Source organism: Octopus sinensis, linkage group LG13 (genome assembly GCF_006345805.1).
Source record: "Octopus sinensis linkage group LG13, ASM634580v1, whole genome shotgun sequence".
NCBI lineage: Eukaryota > Metazoa > Mollusca > Cephalopoda > Octopoda > Octopodidae > Octopus > Octopus sinensis.
Window position 1 is genome coordinate 55,249,134 of NC_043009.1, and position 24,322 is coordinate 55,273,455.

Consider the following 24,322-nt stretch of genomic DNA (forward strand, 5'->3'; position numbering starts at 1 on the left):
TGGTTTTGAACTTGAGTCTTACGCAATTGTTGTTGAAAACCATATGAATTTGGCCATTTTAGTTGTATTCACATAAATATAGAACAGACAGTGAAGAATTAATTTGACACCCAAATAAATTAAACTGCAAGACAAGTAAGAAGTGAGTAGGTTACTGATTGTAACTGGAAAGACAACAAGAGTTAGATATAGGTAGACATGACTTCATCTTTTAGTGGAGCAAAGAAAGAAAATTTAACCCTGGAAAAATGGATGATACTTCAAAATGCTCTCTTTCAGACAAATGAGTAAGTATTGTGTGTGTGCGTGTAAAATACATAGATATAAATGTGTGTGTATGTCATATACACACGTGCATGAAGAATGAGCTTTTGAAGTGATATTAACCAACAATGGAATTGGAATAAACTATTCCTCATACCACTCTCATTTTTAAACCTTTTTGAAGAGAAAAAAAAATTGCTTCTATTTGCTTTGTGATATGAAGACACGCTTTAAAAAAACCCAGTTTTATCAACTTTACAATCTCAGTTTTGAAGTAAGGCAACCAAAGAGAGAAAGATGATACAGAATATTTTCCTGGGAACCAGACATTTCACAAAAAGGTTAAGATGGAAAGGTAGATAGCTGATTCAAGATAACTAACAACAAGAATAAAATTATTGAAGGAAGTTGTTCTCTGTGTGTGTGTATATGTATATATATATATATATATATATATATATATATATACATATACATATATACCCAACACATGCCAGTATGGAACACGAATGTTAAATGATGCTAATATATATGTATATATATATATATATATATACACATACATACATAATGAATATGTGTGCATCCGTGTGTACACATATATACCTACATAAGTTAAGGGTTGACAGTTATTTTGAAATAGCCTTTAATGATTTATGCTTTTAATATATAACTATGCAGAAAACAGTACACACATATTCACATGTATATGTGTGTGTGTGTGTGTTATATATTTAAATATAAAATTTTAAATACATAAATACAGTTTTTATATATTAAGTAAATGTGTGTGTGTGTGTGTGTGCGCGCACATATATATACAAATACACATACACACACATAGGCCCAAATATAAGTACATCTCAGAAAATTAGAATATTAAGGAGGAAAAAAAAATGAATATTCAAAAAATTTATTACTCTTATGTACAATAAATGTGGCAGTAGTGCTCCTTTTTAGTCTGCGAACAATTTCTAGTTTCTAGAATGATGACTATCCATTGTAAAAGTACAGACAAATATTTTAATTCTATTCTACTTCTCTCAAAATATTACAATATTGTCTGAGCATGTAAGAGTAATACTCATTCAGCCAATAATTTTTTTTTTATTTTTAATTTTTTTTTTACAGAAAACATTAGTGCTGTAATCATGAGCAAGACTTCTGATCTAAACTGTTGACTAAAAAGATCATCAGTAACATACTTCACGAAGAGGGGAAGACACAGAGAAGATTATTTCTTTAAAAGCTAGCTGTTCCCAGATTTCAACATTGCAGCCACTTTCTGGGATACCATCTGGACATGCAAGATGAGGCAGAAAAAAGGTGAGCCAGCAAGAGGGACAACTGTAACTTCAAGAGAACTGTGAAAAAAAAAAAAAGCCAGTTTGACAACGAGGAAGATTTTCATCAAAAGTTGACACAGAAGTTAGGGCATCAAGAACCACCTTGTACAGCGAGATAGCTTCAAGAGATGGAGCACAACAGCAAAGTACCTAGCACTAAGCCTCTTTTCACTGACAAGCAATGTTACAAGTGGTCGATGGAGGCAAGGAGAAACAGGAAATAGAGTGATGGGCAGTGGCACAATGTGACTTTTTCCTGATTGGAGTAAGTTTTTGTATCTCATTTGGAAACGAAGTTTGCAGAATTTGGAGGTCTGGAAATCACAAAACACCAGCCATTAGAAACCCAGTCTCGAATTTCTGGCAATCAGTGATGCAATGTCATATGTAGATATTGGACTTTTGTGTTTCTTCAGAATTACAGCCAATGCACAAGTCTACCATGAGATCTTGGAGCATTTCTTGTTTCCTTATATCAAACATCAAGCTATTTGGCAATGTAAAATTTTTGTTTCAGCAAGATTTGGTACTTGCACATAGCGCCAAAACAAACACTTCCTGCTTTACTGATCATCACATCAATGAGCTACCTTACCAAGGAACTGACTTGGCCTAAATCTCATACAGAAACTATGGGGTATAGTTAAAAAGATGCCCAATTTGTGTCCCAGCAGTCATTTGGTGGTTAAGGCGGTTCCCACACTAGCAGTCAGTCAAAATGATTAAAACAAATCAGCATCAATCAGGAAGATAATCATTTAATGAAGCTCAATGCAACAACTAAACTGCTCCCTGCCATAAAACAAAAGCCTTGAGTATCCCTTTTTAGGAGCCAAAGGCTGCTAAGGAGACTACCGGGACTTCCATCAAAATTAACTAGTGTCACTAATTGGTTTCCTCTGTCATAATATGTCCAGTCACTGAAGTCAAAAGAGCACCAAACATGTACTGACATTTTGTACCCACCTCGATTTTTAACCGACTTTCTAATGATATGTTTCTGATGTTATGCTGTTACATTCTAATATTTCGAGATATTGGATTTTTAATGTATCAATAAAATGCTGGAAATAGAGCAATTTACATTTAGTGAGCCTAATGCAATTGAAACTTTTATGCTCAGACATTAACTGACAACAAAGATTAACGCTTGCATAATGTTTTAATTTTCTGAGACACACCTAGAGATCGATATGTCATTATCTACATATACACATTCAAACACACACTCACACACACACACATGTATGTGTGGGTGTTTGTATATGTACACACAAACACATACACACACATATAGATATTTTCTTTCTCAAGTAAATTTAGATTTTATTTCTATTTTTATAGTTATGCAATATTTTTGAATTTTTCTCCTGCCAAAAAATTTTTTAAAAAAATCTTTAATATAAGGATTTCTTTGCATTGTGATGGTCATTCCTTTGTCCTATGTCCTGAAGGCAACAATTAACGACATCACAAATGAAGCAGCATAGTTCCAACTGGAAAGTGAAACCAAAATTGCCAAGGAATTTGCTTTGTTGTGAAACTTAACCACCACCACTGTTACCACAGCATGCCACACACCATACAGCACCTGCCACAACAGAATCTTTTAAATATGACAAATATTTGAAATATATACAGAAAACAATTCAAACTTCAAAAACATGAATTTGTTGGGTTTTTCTTTGTTTGTTTGGATTTTTTTCCATACCCATCCCTTACTAATCCCCAGAATTATTCCCATACCCCCTAATTTTATAAAGGTCACCATTTTGATATCCACTCAGGACGGTTTTTAAACTTAGTCTTTGATCGACAATAAAGATCTTTCTTAGCAGGAGGGTCTGATGGGCTTTCAATACTGACAAAACTTTTAGATTCACAGGTTGCAGTTGAGGGTCTCTTTGTTGTACATCCAGGATATGATACTTTATTGAGTGGATATTTCGAGTGTTTTGAACTGTATTCTGCCAACTGTTCATCTCTTGACAAACCTTTGCTGGGTCTAACAGTTTCTAGCCGTCTTAGAAAAGCCTGTGGAAGAAGAAAAAAAAAAGAAATATTAACACAAATGAAGGTGAATTACTGCCTTTTTTTTTTTTTTTACTTGGGTGGAAGCTAAGCAAGCACAAGGCTAATTCTAAAGTAAAACAACTGAAGAAACTGATTAACTTTGAGAAAGGATTCCAGTTACAGTTTAGAAGGAACATCAAAAACATAAAGGGTTTGCAGTACTGTCCCCTGTTGCAGAAAAGAAGTGATTTTAAGGTGGTTCTCACTCTCCCTTTCAGTCAAAACAGCTATGACAAATGAGTAAAAATCAGAAAGATAATTAATTTAATCAAGCTCAATGCAACAACTAAATCATTCCTCAACAAAGCCTTTGAGTAGCCCTGTTTAGGTCTAGTCTACCAGGTCAACCAGCCTTGATTAAGTAATGTTACAGAAGTATTGATAATTCAAAACCAATAAGACTTGAGATGTGAAAGCCTTTCCTGAAATAGGAAGTGCAGTACTTGTAGTGCAGGCAATGAGGAAAACAAGTATCAAACTAAAGAGATGTAATAAAGACATTCCAGAACCAAGAGAAAAGTTGTTGATGGTCTATACTCCAAAGAGAGTGAAGAACTTAAATAAATAAATAAAATTTAAAAAAGCTGTTTTTAATGTGCTCTATTTCAATTATAGGGTTATTTTGAGTGAAGTTTGGTTGCTGTTTTTATCAGACTGAACTATCATGTAGAGACTCCGTCTTTACAATTTGAGAGTAAAACCTATTGACATCAACTTTGCCTTTCAGCACTATGGTGTTGGTGAGACATGTGCTAGACATAATCAGCTTTAAGTCAATTGACAATACCTCTTCCCTATAAACTTCTGATTGTGTTCAATTATGAAAAAATCCTTATCATCTAAGTAGTGGATTTATTACAGTAGTAATTGGCCTTACAATAACTCTATTTCTCTATGTTGTGAATTCAAACCTTTCACTATGGTCTTTACTCCAAGTTAAATAAAATACGAATTATAATTCCCTCTATCATACTTTTATTACTACTACTCCTACAACAGCATCATCATCTTAACATTCTTCAATACTATATTTCACTCAGCTAAGGTGTCTTGTTTTGTAAGTACTTGGCAATTTCACTAATGCTGGTGCCATGAAAAAAAAAAGCACCCAGTACGGTCTGTAAAGTTGTTGGCATCCAAACTGAAGCAGACATTGGAATTCAGTGCAGCCCTCTAGCTCACTGGTTCCTGTCAAACCATCCAACCCCTGCCAGCATGGAAAAATAGACATTAAAATGATGATGAATTCTTGATTTTGACCTAATACCCTAATCATAAAGATTATTGTAAAGTCAAGTATTCAATTAGCTATCTCCATGTCATAGATGACTGCTCAAGCAAAGCCAACCAGTTGTTACCAAAGAAACAAAGAAAAGAGAGAAGAAAAAAATACATATAAGACAAATCAGTGAAGTAGCCTCAATGTGGTCGCTTGATCTGCTAAAAATAACAGCAAAATCTCTCTGAAATTACACCACTTTACTGTCTTCAAAAGACAAGAAATGATAAGAAGATAGTGGATAATGTAAGGGTAGACTTCAGGACTAGACAACAACCCAATGACTACAGTAGGTAGACATGAACTGATAACCATACCAAGTAAGTCGCTAGTCCACCTACTGGAATGTGCATCACTGAAGGACTTTATTAGGCATTGGTATGGCTGTGTGGTTAAGAAGTTTGCTTTGCCACCAAGCAGTTTTAGGTTCAGTCTCACTGCATGGCACCTTGGGCAAGTATTTTCTGCTATTGCTCCATGCAAACAAATGGCTTGTGAATGAATTTAGTAGACATGTGGATGACTGTCATGTATGTGCATGTCTACATATGTGTTTGCATTTATCCTTTACCACATGACAACTGGTGTTTGTCTATATCCCACTGACCAAGTAGTTCAGCAAAAGAGGCTGCTAGGGATATGAAGCTTTACAAATAAACACTGGCTTTGATTTGTTTGACTAAGCCCTTCAGGGCAGTGCCCCAGAATGGTCGTAGTTCACTGACTGAAACAAGTAAAAGATAAAAGCAACCTGGAGGAAAGCCAGTTACCATGACCCTTTAAAAGGTTCTCCAAGACAAGTGGGAGGAAGTTATCCTTGAACCAGAGACCTGACCTCTATGCTTGCAACAGAACAGACTCCATTAAAGGCACCCCAGGATACAAGATGTTGGTGTTAAACCACGTGACAGATTAAGTCTAGCATTCCAGTAGGATTTGAACTTGGAACATTAAGAACCAGAACAAAAACAGTAAGGCATCCTATCTGACATTCTAATGATTTTATTAATTAGTGCCGATGGCACGTAAAAAGCACCCACTACACTCACGGAGTGGTTGGCGTTAGGAAGGGCATCCAGCTGTAGAAACACTGCCAGATCAGACTGGGCCTGGTGCAGCCTTCTGGCTTCCCAGACCCCAGTTGAACTGTCCAACCCATGCTAGCATGGAAAGTGGACGCTAAATGATGATGATGATGATCCCTGAAGAATGAAGAATAATATTGACATTGGTGTGATTTAAACTCAGAAATCAAAAAACTGAGATAAATACCAGCAAGGCATCCTGTCCAAAACTCAAACAATTTTGCCAATCCACAGACCTGGACTGACACTTTATTTATTGACACAATAAAGATAAAAATTAAAGTTGACATTGGTGTGATTTGAACAAGGAACAGATCAACACCACAAGGTTTTTTTTTTTACCTTATGTTCTAACAACTCTGCCAATTTGCCTTGCCACCTTTGTTTGCTTTTTGTTTGTTTTTTTTTAAATTTTATATTGATTTTTCCAAAGTGTGAGTGTTTCCACAAATATTCTACAAATGGATAAACAGTCACAGCAGGTGTTTCACAGCCTTCTCCCAGTGATGAAGTGGGACAAGTAGTCATTCATCAGTCAGCGGTTAGAATTAACTGAGCTGTCTGTCTGTTCATTCATCTGGTCATTCATTCATTTATTTATTCTTGTTCAATCAATATACAACTAAAATAGGACTGGAGTATGTTATAGATCTGCTATTGACTATTTACTTACTCTCCCACGCAAAACTGATTTGTACTTGGTTTGATTGAGTCATGTCTTTCACTACAGATTCTTATGACCTCACTTGAAAATCTTTATGACGTGGCACGAAAAAAGCACCGTCTGGCACCTGTGCCGGTGGCACGTAAAAGGCACCCACTACACTCACGGAGTGGTTGGCGTTAGGAAGGGCATCCAACTGTAGAAACATTGCCAGATAAGACTGGGCCTGGTGCAGCCTTCTGGCTTCCCAAACCCCAGTTGAACCGTCCAACCCATGCTAGCATGGAAAGCGGATGCTAAATGATGATGATGATGATGATGATCACTTAACTTTGAAAGACATTAAATTAATATTATTATAGTATATGCCACTGAGGTCAGCTTTGCATTTCATCCCTTCAGGGTCAATGAAATAAGTACCAATTGAGTACTGGAGTCGATGTAATTGACTATTCCCTTCCACCAAAATTTCAAGCTTTGTGCCTACAGTGGAAAGGATAAGACTGTGAGCTTGGTAGAATCATTAACACACTAGACAGAGTGCTTAGTGGCATTTTTTCTGTTTTTATGTTCTGCGTTCAAACTCCATCAATGTAATCATCTTGCCCTAACCGCCACCAACATTTCAGGCCTTTTGCCTATTGCAGAAAAAATTATAGTTATTATAATTGCCTCTGCCACTGAGATTGATTTTTACCTTTCACCCTTTCAAGATCAATAAAGTAAGCACTAGTTGAACACTGAGTTCAATGTAATTGACTAAGCTCCACTCACAAAACTTTAGGCTTTATGCCTACAGTTGGAAAGATTATTATAAATATTATGCCAAAATTAGAAAGTATTATTATTATTACTACTATCATTGTTGAAGGTGGCAAGCTGGCAGGATTGTTAGCACACTAGACAAAATACTAAGAGGTATTTTGCCAGTCACTACATTCAGAGTCTAAATTCCACCAATGTCGACTTAACCTTTCGGGGGGTTGATAAATTAAGCACCAGAGAAACACTGGGGTCGATGTAATCATCTAGTCCCCTCCCCCACAATTTCAGGCCATGTGCCTAGAGTAGAAAGGATTATTGTTATCATTGTTAAGGTGGTGAGCTAGCAGAATGGTTAGCATCCGGACAACATGCTTAGCAGTATTTTGTCCATCTCTACATTCTGTGTTCAAATTCCACCAACATCAACTTTGCTTTACATCCTTTCAGGGTCAATAAAATAAGTCACAAATGAGTACTAGGTTCAATATAATCAACCTACTTCCCCCACTAAATTTGCTGGCTTTGAACTAAAATTTGAAACTATTATTATTATCATTGTTAAAAGTTCCCTGTCAATCCTGATCCATCAGATCAATGACCTTCCAGCTGTGATCATCTCATAATTTTCTTGGGAATTGTAAATTAGGACTACATTGTCCTCTGAGTTCTCCCTTCTGATGGAAGATCAGGTGTGTCAAACATACAAACCAAAGTAGTGATTAATCTGACCCTCAACTCAATTTTGTAAACAAAAATCTATTAAATATGTATTACTAGCATGCGTTCAGAGTTATAATTTATATTCAACCCTTTAGCCATTTATTTTGGCCTACATTAACCCTTTCGTTACCAACCAGCTCTGGCTCTAAGTACAAATGTCTTGTTTTCATAAGTTCTGAATTAAAATCTTCCACCAAACCTTAGTCACAATTTATGTTCCTAACACTAGCTGAATGATAACTAAGTTATTTTACTAAATTCTTTGTTATATTTAAAGTAACTGAAAGAAACACAGAGCATCTCAAAATAAATATAGTAATGAAAGGGTTAAGCATATGTTTTGTTTTTTGGGGGTGGGTGGGGGAAATTTTCTCTATCCAGCAAGATGTAGTTTATGTTGCAATCCAGCCTGCAAAGTCAAACCATTTTTACATCCTGTGGTCAACTGATATTTGAGGAACTACGATCATTCTGGGGCACTGCCCTGAAGGGCTTAGTCAAACAAATCAAAGCCAGTGTTTATTTTTAGAGCTTCATATCCCTAGCAGCCTCTTTTACCGAACTACTTGGTTAGTGGGATATAGACAAACACCAGTTGTCATGTGGTAAAGGATAAATGCAAACACATATGTAGACACTCACACACATGGCAGTCTTCCACTAGTCTACTAAATTCATTCACAAGGCATTTGTTTGCATGGAGCAATAGCAGAAAATACTTGACCAAGGTGCCATGCAGTGAGACTGAACCTGAAACTACTCATAGACAAGGCAAACCACCATATAAGATTCTCTGGTTAGCTTGTAAGCATCCTATTTCTTTACTACCCACAAGGGGCTAAACACAGAGGGGACAAACGAGGACAGACAAACGGATTAAGTCGATTACATTGACCCCAGTGCATAACTGGTACTTAATTTATCGACCCCGATAGGATGAAAGGCAAAGTCGACCTCAGCGGAATCTGAACTCAGAACATAACAGCAGACGAAATACTGCAAAGAATTTTGCCCGGTGTGCTAACGTTTCTGCCAGCTCACTGCCTTGTTAGCTTGTAAGTAGAGTTAGGATGGAGTCTTAGTTTTTATAACATTTCATTATATTATTGAGAAACGTCTAAGGGAACGTCAGGCAGGTATAGGTTTAGCATTAAATCATTAATGAAATATTAATTGCTGTAGTACTCACACAAGCTGCCTAATTTGGTAAGCTCTATCATTGTACATTGAAAGCTGAATATCTAAATGTCTTATAAATAAACATGGTTCAAGCTGAACATCAACAACATTGAATTCACCAACCTGGGAATGCTTTCAAGCATAGGTTTGTTGTTTTATCTGTTTGATTTGCAACCAGGATGTTTCGAGTTCAATCTCAATGCTTGGTGCTTTGGACAAGCATCTTCTTTTATAGCCCCAGGTTGGCTAATCAACGTCTAGTGAATGGAATTTGGAAGATAAAGATTTTGCAACACAATATCATCAACATCATCATCATTTTACTGTCCAATTTTCCATGCTTGCATGGGTCGTAAAATCTGTTAAGGCAGATTTTTCTACATCCAGATACTCTCCCTGTCACTAACCCTCATCTATTTTCACGCATGTTAATATTTGCCCTAGTCCTTCAGACATGATTGACATAATGGTCAAACACGTTTTCACGAAAGTTTGCAAACAAATGTCAGTAACAATTGATACTTAGCATACAATACTGAGACAAGGATAAACATACACTCATGTGAGCTTCTTCCATTTTCCAGATCCACTCACAAAGCTTTTGGTCAACCAGTGGGGGTGAGGAGATAGCGGGAGACACATGCTAAAGTGTCATGCAGTCAGACTAAACCTAAAACTTTGCAGTTGCAGAGTGAACTTCTTAACTACAGAACCATGTTTGCACATACATACATGCATAGATGTTGTGTGTGTAAAGTGGCTGGCATTAGAAGGCATTCAACCATAAGAACCATGTCAAAGCAGACACTGGAGCATTATATAGTCATCTGACTTGTCAGATCTTGCCAAACCAGTCAACCTAGCAGCCCATGCCATCATGGGAAACATACAAAAAGATGATGAAGATGGCATGACTTTCACCAAAGTAAATCACCGTAAGATGTAAACAGCAGCAAGAAGAAAGAAAAAAAATAATTTCAAATAAAAATTCTGAGTATATTTGTTCTGAGTGAGTCTCTCTCTCTCTCTCTCTCTCTCACACACACACACACACATACAATCCCCTGTCACTCTCTATGCCATCATTAAATTCAGTGAACTATAGTGATTGGTTTGTGGGAAACTTGAAACCAACAATGCTTATTGTTCACCAAATAGGATATAAAATAAAAACAATAAATAACTATACAACTAATTACAAAAAAAAAAAGAACAAAAAACACCACCATTACACATTACTTCATTTGAATCAACTTGCCTAGTTAAATATAAGTGCTGCAACCATTTCCTGGTTCAGTAGTTGGCTAATGGTAGTAAGAGCATCCAACCATAAAATACACATGTTTTGATAATAAGAATACATCTAAGTTTACAAAATTATTATTTATTAAAATGTAATGAAATATTTTTTTAAAAAACACTACTGTAACATCAATCCACTTAAACTAAATTTTATAAATGAATACTACACAAAACAACTGAACTCTGTTAGTGTTACCGTAAAACAAAATTAAAACATGAATAGAAATATATATATATGTAAGTTAACGACATCTAATTAACATAATGTATCAGCTAAGTTAATTATTCCGTTTAATTATTGAATCATCAGAAAATGCATGCTCCAGCAATTTACAAATGTCTAACAATTTGCAAAAGAAAAGACAAAAAGAACACTCCACTCAAACTAAAATGAAATAGTACAAAAATTTATTTTTTTTAAATGTATATAAAACACACATTTCCTGAAACGTGGGTGTTGCATGCCAATGCTAGTCATTTTTGTTGTTATTACTATTAAGGTGGTGAGCTGGCAGAATTGTTAGCTCACTGGGCAAAATGCTTAGTGGTATTGTGTTCATTTTTACGTTCTGAGTTCAAATTCCGATGCGGTTGACTTTGCCTTTCATCCTTTCGAGGTCAATAAATTATCTACCAGTGAAACACAAGGGTTAATGTAATTGATTGGTCCCCTATCCATAAATTTCAAGTCATGTGCTTTTAGTAAAAAGGATTATCATTATTTAAGGCGGTATACTAGCAGAATCATTAACACGCAGGACAAAATGCTTAGCAGCATTTCATCTGTCTTTACATTCTGAGTTCAATTCCAAGGTCAACTTTGCCTTTCATCCTTTCAGAGTTGATACACTAAATACCAGTTGACTACTGGGGTCCACGTAATTGACTTACCCCTCCCTGAAGTTGGTGGCCCTGTGCCAAAATTCGAAACTATTATTATTATGGCGGATAAGCTGAATTAAGGCATCAGAAGAAATACTTTGCTGTTTTTCTTCTGGCCTCTTAGATTTTGAGTTCAAATCCTACTGAGGCCAACATTATACTTTATGTGTTTAAGCGTGTATCTATGTGTATGTTTTTATGTACTTGTGTATGTATAGATGATATGTTCACATGTATGTGTGTTTGTGCACGTGTATACTTATGTGCATGTGTTTTGTTCCTGAAAGCTGAATTCAATAAATTAAACATTAATGTACAAATGACAAAATAAATAAATAAATAAAACCTTCTCCACAAGTTAACATCCTGTTCTAAGGGCAAATAAGAAATATTTCCTAAATAGGATGTATCCTGTTACGAAACATCCTAGTTTGAAACAAGCAATTACTGCATCAGATAACCATCCTGTTGTGACACATCCTATAGTGACACACAATTACTTCAATCATTACATGGCAGTCAGCTTCCCAGCCACATGGTTCTATGCATGGGTAAGTGTTTTCTATAATAGCCCTAGGCCAACCAAAGTCTTGTGACTGAATCTGGTAGACAGAAACTGAAAGAAGTTTGTTAGAATAGCTGTGCAATTCACTCAATGCTTCCAAATCTTAATATATCAAAGAGAGTTTGTGTATGTGTGCATATGTTCCTTATGGAATCGAAAACTGAGTTGCTGATTTTGACATATGAGGTATCAAAAGATTTAGTAATCTTTCAGCTACCAAATAAACTTTATTTTCATTTACATATCTGCATTACAAAAATTTAACATAATCTTTCTCTAAGTCAACTATTGTAAATGACATTTTATACCACCACCACCACAATGTCACATTTTCTATCTGTGTGTGTTTGAGAAGTATGTGTGATGGTGTATGTGTATCAGTATACAAACATTTTTGTGGTGACTGACATACATCTAAAGACATGCAGAAGAACGGAGATAGGTCTGAGGTGTGCATGAATGTATGTGTCTGTCTTAGTATATGTATGTGACTGTACTGCCCAATAGTGAAACGTACCGATTTTGAAAGAGTTTAGTTTAGTTGTGGCCTGGATTTTGAACAAACAACAGCATTCACTTTGAAGTACCCTTGTTTGAATTTTCCTTTTCATCATGGAGAGTTGCGGTTTAAACAGTTTTAACGATTACCACTATTTATGTGCTGAAATATTATTGTGCTTTTCATAATCAACATGAAGATTTGGCTGACTTGATAGCAATCACAACACTTGCAAATGTATTTGAAAAAAAAATTTTATTCTGGTTATTATAACAAATTCAGAAACTTGGCAAAGTAGAAAACCTTAGCGGCTCTTTCAATATAATTACAGAAAGGTTATTCCAGTCCTTACAACCAGTTTGAAAATAATCCTTTTTTAAAAGCCTTATCGTTCTTATCGAATTCCTGCTATGCTGCTTTATCAGTGTGAATATTCAATGCCGCACAACCTTTTTACTGTTCTACAGCCTATAACCTTACGCAATTAAAATATATAGTAAGTGATGTCAAATTAATTTATGTCTTGCTACATACATCCTTCAGCAAATGTTTTAAATTAATTAACATTCACAACAGCAACATATTCCTTTGTACACACTTTGTTCAGTGTTCATTAAAAAATTGTAAAATAATGAATTATGCCTTCTGAATTTTCTTGGAGTTTGACTTTCTTCACTTGTGACATTCAATCCTGAACTTTATAACATTTTAGTACATGTTCCAAATAAATGTTGACTTTCTGTACTTTGTTACATTGGTGATGCATAGTAATTTTTGCTAAATTGGTGACTTTCCGACACTAGAATATTTCTTTTGGAAATATTCCCTGAAACAATTTTATAGCATAACTATGCTACAGAAAGTATGTTTTGCACCTATATTGACTACATTTTGTTTCGTTTGAACTTTGTGTGTGTAGAGTTTGCTGTTTTCAATATTATCAATTCTATGAGTGTCTGTGAGTGTGTGTGTTTTCGTGTTTGTTATGCCTATAGTAAACTATACCATTTTACCATTTTAATGAGCCCATATCTAATGAAGTAGCCATCCTTATGGTAGGTGATCCCCATGAAAATCATGATATTCTCATTCGTGCTTGAGATAATGACCTTTAAAATGTTTCAGAGACTCATCCCTCTTATGATGCACTCCAGTATCCTCTTATTCTGTGGAATGGACAAGATGGGTATCATTTCAATACTCCACAGACTGAACCTGCAACAGGAGAGCCAATTACAAACAAAAAGGTGTCATCAAATGACTTCTATTCTTACCAACTGATGTTAAGACCAAAACAATTAACTCAATTACATATGTATTATGATCTATTTCAGTAATACCTGGTTGATATATATGCTAACGTTGTGAGTGAGCATCTCTACATTCGTAACAATTAAACAAAGGGCTAGAAATTATGTTTCTCTCCAAGATGCTCTGACGACAGATGTTAATATTCAAAACATGGAACAACTTATAATCCTCCCATCATCATTCACAGGTGGTCCTCAATATATGCATGAACGAACACAAGATGCTATGACATATGTCAGGACATATGGAAAACCAGATCTTTTTGTCACTTTCACCTGCAATCCTAAATGGGAAGAAATAAAATTTAACCTTCTTCCAGTGCTGCATCTTCTGGTATTGCAGCTACCCTCCTCAATGGGGGAAGAACTGCTCATTCCATGTTCAAGTTCCCTCTAAACCTTGCAATGAAAGAATCTCAAATGTGCAACATTTCCAAACACTCTGCAATGGCAACAATTCTCCAACAAACTTATCTCATTGTTTGGGATGAGTGCACTATCATATCGTGGAGCTCCAGAGGTACTCCAAGACATAAAAAACAATAGCACGCTCATGGGAGGAATAACAATTCTTCTTGCAGAAGGTTTTTGTCAAACATTGCCAGGTATCCCCTAAAGGATCAAAAGCTAATGAGGTCAATGCATGCTTCAAACAATCGTACCTTTGGAAACTTGAAAAAACTTCATCTTACAAGCAACATCAGAGTACTTCCACAAGGTGATCATACAAGCTTCTTAAGATTGAGAATGGGATATTAACATTCAACTCAAGACTTCAGCTATATGAAATTACATGCGGTCAAATGATACTTTCTCTTAGGAATCTTATGGATAAAGTATTTCTTAATTCATCTGTTAATTACACTGATGTAAACTAGCTTTGTGAAACAGTTACACTAGCTCCAACTAATGAAATGGTTGATGAACTCAATCGTGGACTTCTTCAAAAGTTAACAGATACATCAGAAGTGACTTTCCGATCAATTGACAGCAGTCAATCAAAATCAGGTTGTTCAATACCCTGTTGAATTTCTGAACACATTTACACCCACTGGGGTGCCACCACATAACTTGACACTAAGACTGGGTGCTCAGTTATGATGACCCATCTCACTTGTGTAACGGAACTTGCTTAATTGTTACATCCATGAAGCCCCATGTCCTACAGGCAACAATCATAACAGGTGGTCCTCAGAGTCAATCCCTCAAGGTAGTTGCACTTGATGCTTCTCCCATGGCCAACTCTATGTTACTTGCTTGCGAGTTGGAAGCAGCAACAATTTATTCATTTCAGCACCAACAAAAAAAAATTACACAATGAATATTGTTTATCCTGAGATGCTTCAACATTGACAGATTTTTAGTTTGAAATTCTATTATCATTACAGTTTGGATATTTTTTAATGAAATATAGATATTTTGAAATAATTATGAGAATGTGTCTTTATATTTACTGAATAAGAACAGCAGTAACCCTGGCAATGCCAGGTCATTCAACTGCTATATATATATATATACTATATTTGTGTTCATCTCTATTTTGGATTAAATTCAAAATGGAGACAAACACTGGTATTCTCTCTGATAGGCTTCACAACTTAGGTTTAATCCACAAATAAAGAATCTTTAACCACTATTGCAGTGCTGAGCACTCATTCTCATTGTTCAATATTTATGTGTGTTTGTGTGTGTGTGTGTACACACATACACAGATGTGTGAGTGTGTGTATGCTCGTAGCACCTTGACTTGATATTGTTCGAAATGAGTGTTGCTGTTATATAAGCATCATTCATTTCCAATATTCCATGAAATCATGACTGACCATGGATAAATATTACAGTGTTTAGAAACAGGTGAAGGTTAGCAATAGGAAGAGCATCCTACTGTAGAAAATCTACCTCAATAAACTCCGTCCATCCATGCAAGTACAAAAATGTGGATGCTAAAATGATGATGCTAACACATTATTGTGAAACACATCTACTCCAATTACTACAAGGTGTATGATACACCAACTTGAGCAAACTGTGAACCTTTATGAGGATCACTCAACCTGCTAGAAAGAGCAGTCAAATATCCTCCAACTCAGACCTACTGAGTTTTAAAAAGGGGTACTTCAGATAATAGAGACCTATTATATTTGAATAACAATGGCTGGAATCAAGAAAGATCCTGAACTAAACAATAACAACATACAAACACATCTTCAGTTACTGTATTCTTATGACAGAATGACCATAATGTTGTAATGTACATCTATTTTGTTGGTTACCATATTGTTGAGTGTGACATATTCTGTTGTCACACAACTGAATAATCAGTTTTTGTTCTATTCCAACACATAATTGCTCTAACAGCTACTATTCTACTGTGACACAGAACAGATGTATCAATCACCATACTGTTACACAAACTGATGACATCATATACTATTGTGTTGTAACACAGAACTGATCACATCAAATATTATCATATTGTAACACAGAACTAATCATATCAAATACTATCATAATGTAACAGAACTGATCACATCAAATATTATCATATTGTAACACAGAACTAATCATATCAAATACTATCATAATGTAACAGGACTGATCACATCAAATGTATCATATTGTAACACAGAACTGATCATATAAGGTACTGTCAGCATTGATGTATCTGTTACCATACTGTGACACTGAACTGCTTGCATCAAATTTAAGGTGCCATGGAGATTCTCCATGCAAAGAGTTAAGATTTTTAGATTCTAGAGCTACTGTCATGGTTTTCCAGAAGATATCAATATAATGCTCAAACTATCTATTTCTGATTGTATGGTATGAATGAGGTTGAGAAGCTAGTTTGGACAAACTCATCATACAAGAAAGACTTCTGTTTGAAAGACGTGAAAAGTGATTCCTTGATGAAAGCAGATATATCTAGGAGTACAGAAAAACCTATTTCTTTACTACTCACAAGGGGCTAAACACAGAGAGGACAAACAAGGACAGACACACGGATTAAGTTGATTATATCGACCCCAGTGCGTAACTGGTACTTATTTAATCGACCCCGAAAGGATGAAAGGCAAAGTCAACCTCGGCGGAATTTGAACTCAGAACATAATGGCGGACGAAATACCACAAAGCATTTCGCCCAACGTGCTAACGTTTCTGCCAGCTCGCCGCCTAGGAGTACACAAATACCTACTAGTTCTTTCAAGGTTCTAGTGTACCTTTTTTTTTATACTTAAAGCAAACAGTAGTGAAGGTACATTGCCTAATGGACTGGGTGTTACACTAATGACCTGAAGATCATGGTTTCAGTTCCCAAACCAGGTGGTGCATTGTGTTGTTGAGCAAAAACACTTCATTTTACACTGTTGCAGTCCACTCAGCTGTAAAAGAGTAACCCTGCAACAGACTGACATCCCATCCAGGGGGAATGTTGTGATCTTGGTCACTTATACACCATAGAGACTGGGTAACCAGTCCTACAAGTCCTAAGGCTCAAGACAGTAATGTCCAGAGATTAATGACGATGATGAAACAAATAGTATCACAGGTGAAACATCCAATGTGATCCTATGAAAAATTCCCACAGCAATAATACTTGTGACTGTGATAAGATAACAGTGCAAGAAAAGAATAAGATCTTTGAAAAGCCTGATTGAAAAGTCAAGAATTATTCTCCAGCTGCTTCAATGAAGACTACTGCTCAGTTTTCTAGAATCATGTCTGAGAATCTTTCATAGCCATTTCTACAGTGCATGAGCCTGATCTACAGCTGAAATCAAAGCTAGGGTTTTGTCTTCTAGTAGTCTGGTTCATATATTATATATGTGCAGAAGAAACTTCTGTTATGAATGAAGCACAAATATATTTTTATTTGAATTTATATCAACCACATGTTTGAAGTTACACAGTTACACAATTTAACACTTTGGCATTTAAACTGGCCATATCCGGCCAAAAATATTCTGCCTGTTTTATGTTCAAACTGGCCAGATCTGGCCTCTCACACCAACCCTACAATATCGCTTTAAAAATGAACAGCTACCTCATCAAAATCTCATAACTACAAGATAGTGCCTGATTAGTTCAAAACAATGTGGATAAAAAAAGGATTAACTTTGGCAGAATAATGCGAACACTAAAGGGTTAAACCGATCACATCCTATCCAAATATCCCAGTATCTACCTGTTTTACATTCAATCTGACTAGATCCAGTCTCTCACACATAGCCTGCAATGTCATTCTAAAAATAATCACATCATCAAAATCTTGAAGGTACAAGATAATGCATAATCAATTCAAAACAGCATTACTTTTGACAGAGTAAAACCCTTTTTACTTTTGACAGAGTAATCTGAAAGTTAAAGGGTTGAGCTCAATTTCTAAAGAGATTTTGCATGCACGTGTGTGCACACACACACGCACGCACACATCAATGACTGCATGGTAAATTATTTTCAAGTGCAAGCTTGTGTTATGCTACGGCTTCAAAGACCAGTTGAATGAAAGTCTTTTCTTTAAGCAGTTAAGGTGTCATTATAGGTAATACACTTGGAAGTAACTTCAAAACATTCTGGGGAGAAGAAAGAAAACCAATTTGCTGGGAATCTCAGATAAAAATCATGAGTTCCTTCAAACATAACTTCATATTCCACAAAGACAAGCAATCAATACTTAAAAGATGCAAAGCCTCATGAACTGTTGGTAGCACATAATTCAGGTTTTTCAGGCTGAAGTCTACATTTTATACCAATACCAACAATTACAATATTAGTAAATTTAATTGAAGTGTGAATAACCAAAGCTGAAAGTCAACATACTTTCATTTACTAAATGTTTCACTGACATATATCTGCAGGTAGGCAGACACTAGGTAGAGATAGTTTATAAGAGTATTTATAGCAACAGTAGCAAGTAGTAACTGCAACATCTTGTAGAAAGAGAGATTCAACTATTTTTTTTTGTTATTATAACACAACATTATTAACAAATATTATCACAAGTAGTGTCACATTTAACATCCTCCTGTGTCACAGAAATGTTTCATAAGTCAACATTCTGTGGTGTCACACATTCAATCAGTTAATTTATATCATTTGTTAAGGTTATATCTACAGATCTTCCACAAACAACCTTGCCCGGACTTGTGCCTCGGTGGGTAACTTTGTAGGTGCAATCATGACCAAAGGGGGTCTCAAATCTACAGATCTTATATAAAGATAACCTTAACAAATGATTTAACCCTTTTGATACCAACCCGCCTGAAACCGCCTCTGGCTCTGTAGTACAAATGTCTTGTTTTCATAAGTTCTGAATTAAAATCTTCCACCAAACCTTAGTCAAAATATATGTTCCCAACACTAGCTGAATGATAACTAAGTTATTTTACTAAATCCTTTGTTGTTTTTTTAAAATTAATTGAATGAAACACAGAGCACCTCAAAATAAATACGGTAACGAAAGGGTTAATAGCACATGGCTCAGTGGTTAAAGCGTCGAGCTTACGATCGTGAGGTTGTGAGTTCGATTCCCAGACCGGGCTGCGTGTTGTGTTCTTAAGCAAGACACTTTATTTCACATTGCTCAAATTCAGTCAGCCATAGAAATGAGTTGCGACGTCACCCGGTGCCAAGCTGTATCGGCCCCTTTGCCTTTCCCTTGGATAAGATCAGTGGTGTGGAGAGGGGAGGCTGGTATGCATGAGCAACTGCTAGCCTTCCACAAACAACCTTGCCCGGACTTGTGCCTCAGTGGGTAACTTTGTAGGTGCAATCCCATGGTCATTCATGAACGAAGAGGGTCTCGAATCTACAGATCTTATATAAAGATAACCTTAACAAGTGATTTAATAGCACTGCTAACACAATAGAATACAGTGTTGACTTATAAAGTGTTTGATATACTTTGTAGTATTTTACGGTCGAGTCAATAATAAGTTGATTATATAATGTTTATTGTTAATAATTGTACTTGACACTTCAAATATTATAAGCCCTAACAAATGAAAAATCACGAAATTGAAAGCATGGACAAGCTCTAATGATCCTCAAGTAATACAATGGAGAATGAGAAGTACATATAAAGAGAGAGAGAAGGGAGAGGAGGAGAGAAATAGTAACGATGGTGGGGGTGGTATATTTGTGAGATAGTCACATCCAGAATAACTTCAATCATAATTCTGTTGGGTCCGGACTATGCCTCCAATCACACATCTTTACATGTTATATGCAATGAGTATTCCTGCTGCTTCAACAACAGAACTCACTTTCCCATAGAATTTACACACAAGTGGCTGAGTATTCCATAGCAGTCTCAAGATGCCTATGATAGTGGAAGACTTGTTATATCATAGGAAGTGTGTTTCATAGAGACAAGCATTATGCAGGGTCACAATAAATGGAAACATGGTAAAGTACAGACTCAGCTAATCCATTAGTGTTGAAAAGTAAAAAAGCAGCATTTAAATGATGATTAATCCTCACTTCATATACTCACACACACATTGTTATCATAAAGGGTCAAATCATGTGTCTTCTTTTTGGTTTGATGATTTCTCCCCTTCTGTCAAATTATAGAAATATGAAAAGAGGAAGTAGTAGCAGAGCTGAGAGAGAAGGAAGATACAGAAAGAAAGTATAACATAGAGCAGTGGGTTAGATAAATAAGTGAGAGATTTATATAGAGAAAGAGGCAGCCAGACAGAAATAGCCATTAGTCAGCAGTAAGTGAAACAGGCAATCAAGTGAGCAGATAGTGAAATACAAACAGGGATAGAAGACAAAGTTAGAAGAAGAATTGACACAAATGAGAGAGAAGTGGAAGGGACAGATACAGAGCTCTATAATAGAAAACGTGAATTTAGAAAGAAACAGAAGCAATGAGTGAGGGGGAAAACAATAATAATAATGAAAAAAAGACAAACAGAAGATGGAGTAATGCTTGAAGCAAAAAGATTCAGAATTATTGAATGTAGATAGAAATAAATGCAGTCAATTCTGGCAGGTACTAACATTAATGTGTATAAATTTTATCATCATCATCATTATGATTTTAAGATACTTTTTCATGCATTGGTCAAAATTTATTAAAATAAAAAAAAATTTTTTAACTTGTGTAAATTTATTTATAACGCATGTAATATCAAAAGGAAAGTTAGTTTTTTTTCAAAATAAATGGGTTCAACAGGTTTAATTACTATTTATGTGCGTTAACTATTAACAGTGTATATGTGTGTGTGCATGTGTGTATTCATGCATATATAAATATGTGTGGGTGTACATATGTGTGTGTATATATATATATATAACTATATAGATATATGTACACACATGTGTGTATAAACTTAGATGTGTTTCGACCAATGATTGGTCCAGGCCATGTCTAACTTAATAGCACCACCTGATATATATATATATATATATATATAACTATATAGATATATAGCTATATAGATATAAATATTACATAAATACACACACACATATATATAAAGTGTGTGTATGTGTGTGTGATAAAATAACAGAGAAATCGAAGATGAATCATTCTGAAAAGTTTTTTTTCTGTAGATTTGTATTATTTAATACAATTTTGTACTCATACTACCCACATACATATGCATATATTTGTATATATGTAAATATATATATATATTTATATTTATTTATTTATTTATTTATGCTGATGTGATTACAGGCAATTCTTCTAATTACTTTAGTTCATCAAGCAATGCTCTAATTACATTCAAGTTTTATTTTCAAATGCTGTCAAGGGTAATTTTCCTGAAAGTTTGGATAATATAAACATTTTTTAATGCTTTTTCAAGTTATGCTTGATTATTTTCGCTTTTCTGGAGGTGAGGTTGAGAGTGAGGTTTAGAATGTCTGCATTTTATTTCAATCATTCATGTCAATGAATGGACTGAAATATATAAAGAGGCATTGGGGGGCCTCTTTATATATATATATATATATATATATATATATATATATATATATATATATATATATATATATATATCAAAAGAAAGTGAGTAAAATTTTTTTTAAAAAGTATCACAGGAATTGATGTTAGAGATGTAATTAAGAAGACTTCTACATCAGATTCATCAATACAAAAGTGCCAAAAACAACAAAGTATTGAATAACAAAGAGGAAAGAAGCGATGGGTGGGTAGGTTGGTAACATCACTTGGAAATGAGTGGGGAGGGGGAAGAATAAGTGAAATAAAATAAATTGGAAGGGAAAGGAAGAGAGCGAAATAAAAAAAAGTTTAAAAGATATTAACTACACATATTGTTTATTATTTTTGTGTTCGATTTTTAATAAGTTTTTTTTAAATATCTTTTTAGTTTTCTATTCAAATAGCATTGATGTTATTTAGTTCAAAGCTATAGTATAGGAGAAGGTCTGTCGTACTGTTTTATTTTCAGAATTTAACCCCAAAAATGATATGCATATGTCATATGCATTTATATATATATATGTGTGTACATATGTACATATATATATGTACATATGTATATAAACACACAGACAATTTTTATATATACATACAATATATATATATATATAATGCTTTTATTTCATAGGATTTTAGCAAAAAAATTATGTGTGTGTGGGTGTGTGTGCATATTCATATTTGTTGTTGCCTGAAGGATTGCATCAAATGAGAAACTCTGAGTAGCAAGGAGTGAATCATCAACCTTATACAAATGTACATCAAAGGATTGCTTTGTTTCGACCTGTCTTTGTGTATGTGAGTGTGTGTGTGTGTGTGTGTGTGTGTGTGTGTGTGTATGTGTGTGTGTGTGCATGTGTGTATGTGTGCATATGCAGGTGTGTGCATGCATGTATGTGTGTGCATGCATGTATATGTGTATTTTAAATAAAACCAAATTCCTTGTCCTATTATTTGGGGTATTTAACACTTCACATTCTCACTTAACAAAAAAAGAAAAAAGAAAAGCTACTCTGCACTTCAATGAAAGCCTGGATGGAATTGAAAGATGGTAATTCTAAAAATATAGAACAAAGGAATCAGAATATCCATTCTTCAGTGATGCAGCAATGCTAGAATACAAAATATAATCCCTAAAAAAAATCCTAGCATTGTTGAATAAGAGAAACAAGAATCAATGACTGCAAAGTTGTAAACAACTTCTGCCAGTGTGAACACATGGATACATTAGGATTAAAAGAGACTTTTACTTCTTTGACTGTTAAATTTATTAAAGCTTCACGTGGGGAAAAGGTTTAATTCTGACTTGATACCCACTTTTGATTATCTTTCAAATTCTTTTTTTAGTTATACCTGCATCCACACTTAGTCTTAAAAATGCAGACTTTTTTTCCACAGCAGAAGTGTTAAGGCTGCTCCCCCTGGTGTAGAGGATTGGTCTGCAAGAGTCTTGTACTGGTGCCATGTAAAAAAGCACTTGTGCCCATGCCATATGAAAACACTGGTGCAGTGTCATGTAAAAGTGCCCAGTACACTCTGTAAAGTTATTGGAGTGAGGAAGGGCATCCAGCTATAGAAACCATACCAAATCAAACTGGAGACTGGTGCAGCTCTGGTCAAACCGTCCAGTCCATACCAACATGAACAATGGACATTAAATGATGATGATGATGTTTGTATGTATTGACACACACACACACACACACACATATAATAATAATAATAATAATCATTGTTTTAACGTCCACTTTACCCTGCTTGCATGGGTTGGATAGAATTTGTTGAGGAACCTCTTCTATGACTGAATACCTTTCCTTCTGGCCAATGCTCAGTCGTTTCCAAGTAAGATATTTCCTGAAGACAAGATGTGGTTGCATGGAATATTGGGAATGAATGACACAGCTTGTATGATAGTGACATTCATTCACAACAATCACATGATGTCAAGCGCAAACTCCCCACATGCACACACATACATATAATGATGGGCTTCTTTCAGTTTCCATCTACCAAATCCACACAAAACTCTTGTCAGCTTAGGGCTATTGTAGAAGACACTTGCACAAGGTACTACACAGTGGGACTGAACCCGAAACCATGTGATTGCAAAGTGAGCTTCTTAACAGCACAGCCATGCCTATGACTAATACTGAGTGCATATATTAAATATAAATGCCTCCTAAAGCCTAGATCTTCAAATCTGGTGTTGTGGAGTGAAGCAGAGATGAGAGATAAAACTTCCCTGGAATAGGACGCCAATCTTTCAAAACTGATCCGGCATTTATTCCTCAACAGGCTATATGAATTTAGGTGATGTGGATTAAAGCGTTCTGCCTGGAGACACAAAATAATCAAGGTGGATTTGGTGTCATAAACCTAGACTAATGCATCCAGTCATGTTGTCTATACTGGATCCTAGTTCTGGGTTATCA

The 24,322-nt window shown here is 35.3% G+C and overlaps 1 protein-coding gene across 3 annotated transcripts in view; it reads right to left on the reverse strand.

Moving 5' to 3' along the window:
• Positions 1–1,161: 1,161 nt before the first annotated feature.
• The window catches only part of LOC115218473 (cilia- and flagella-associated protein 97-like), a 40,586-nt gene continuing 17,425 nt past the window's right edge, over positions 1,162–24,322 (reverse strand). Inside the window, exons 2-3 of one of the 3 annotated variants that reach the window (XM_036508375.1) lie at positions 20,430–20,495; positions 1,162–3,644 (exon numbers count right to left, since the gene is read on the reverse strand). In XM_036508375.1, coding sequence (XP_036364268.1) covers positions 3,375–3,644; positions 20,430–20,495 — 336 coding nt within the window. In that variant the 3' untranslated portion in view covers positions 1,162–3,374. Of the gene's footprint in view, positions 3,645–9,498; positions 9,633–20,429; positions 20,496–24,322 lie in introns of all 3 variants that reach the window. The other 2 variants (XM_036508376.1, XM_029788307.2) reach the window with 2 other exon arrangements.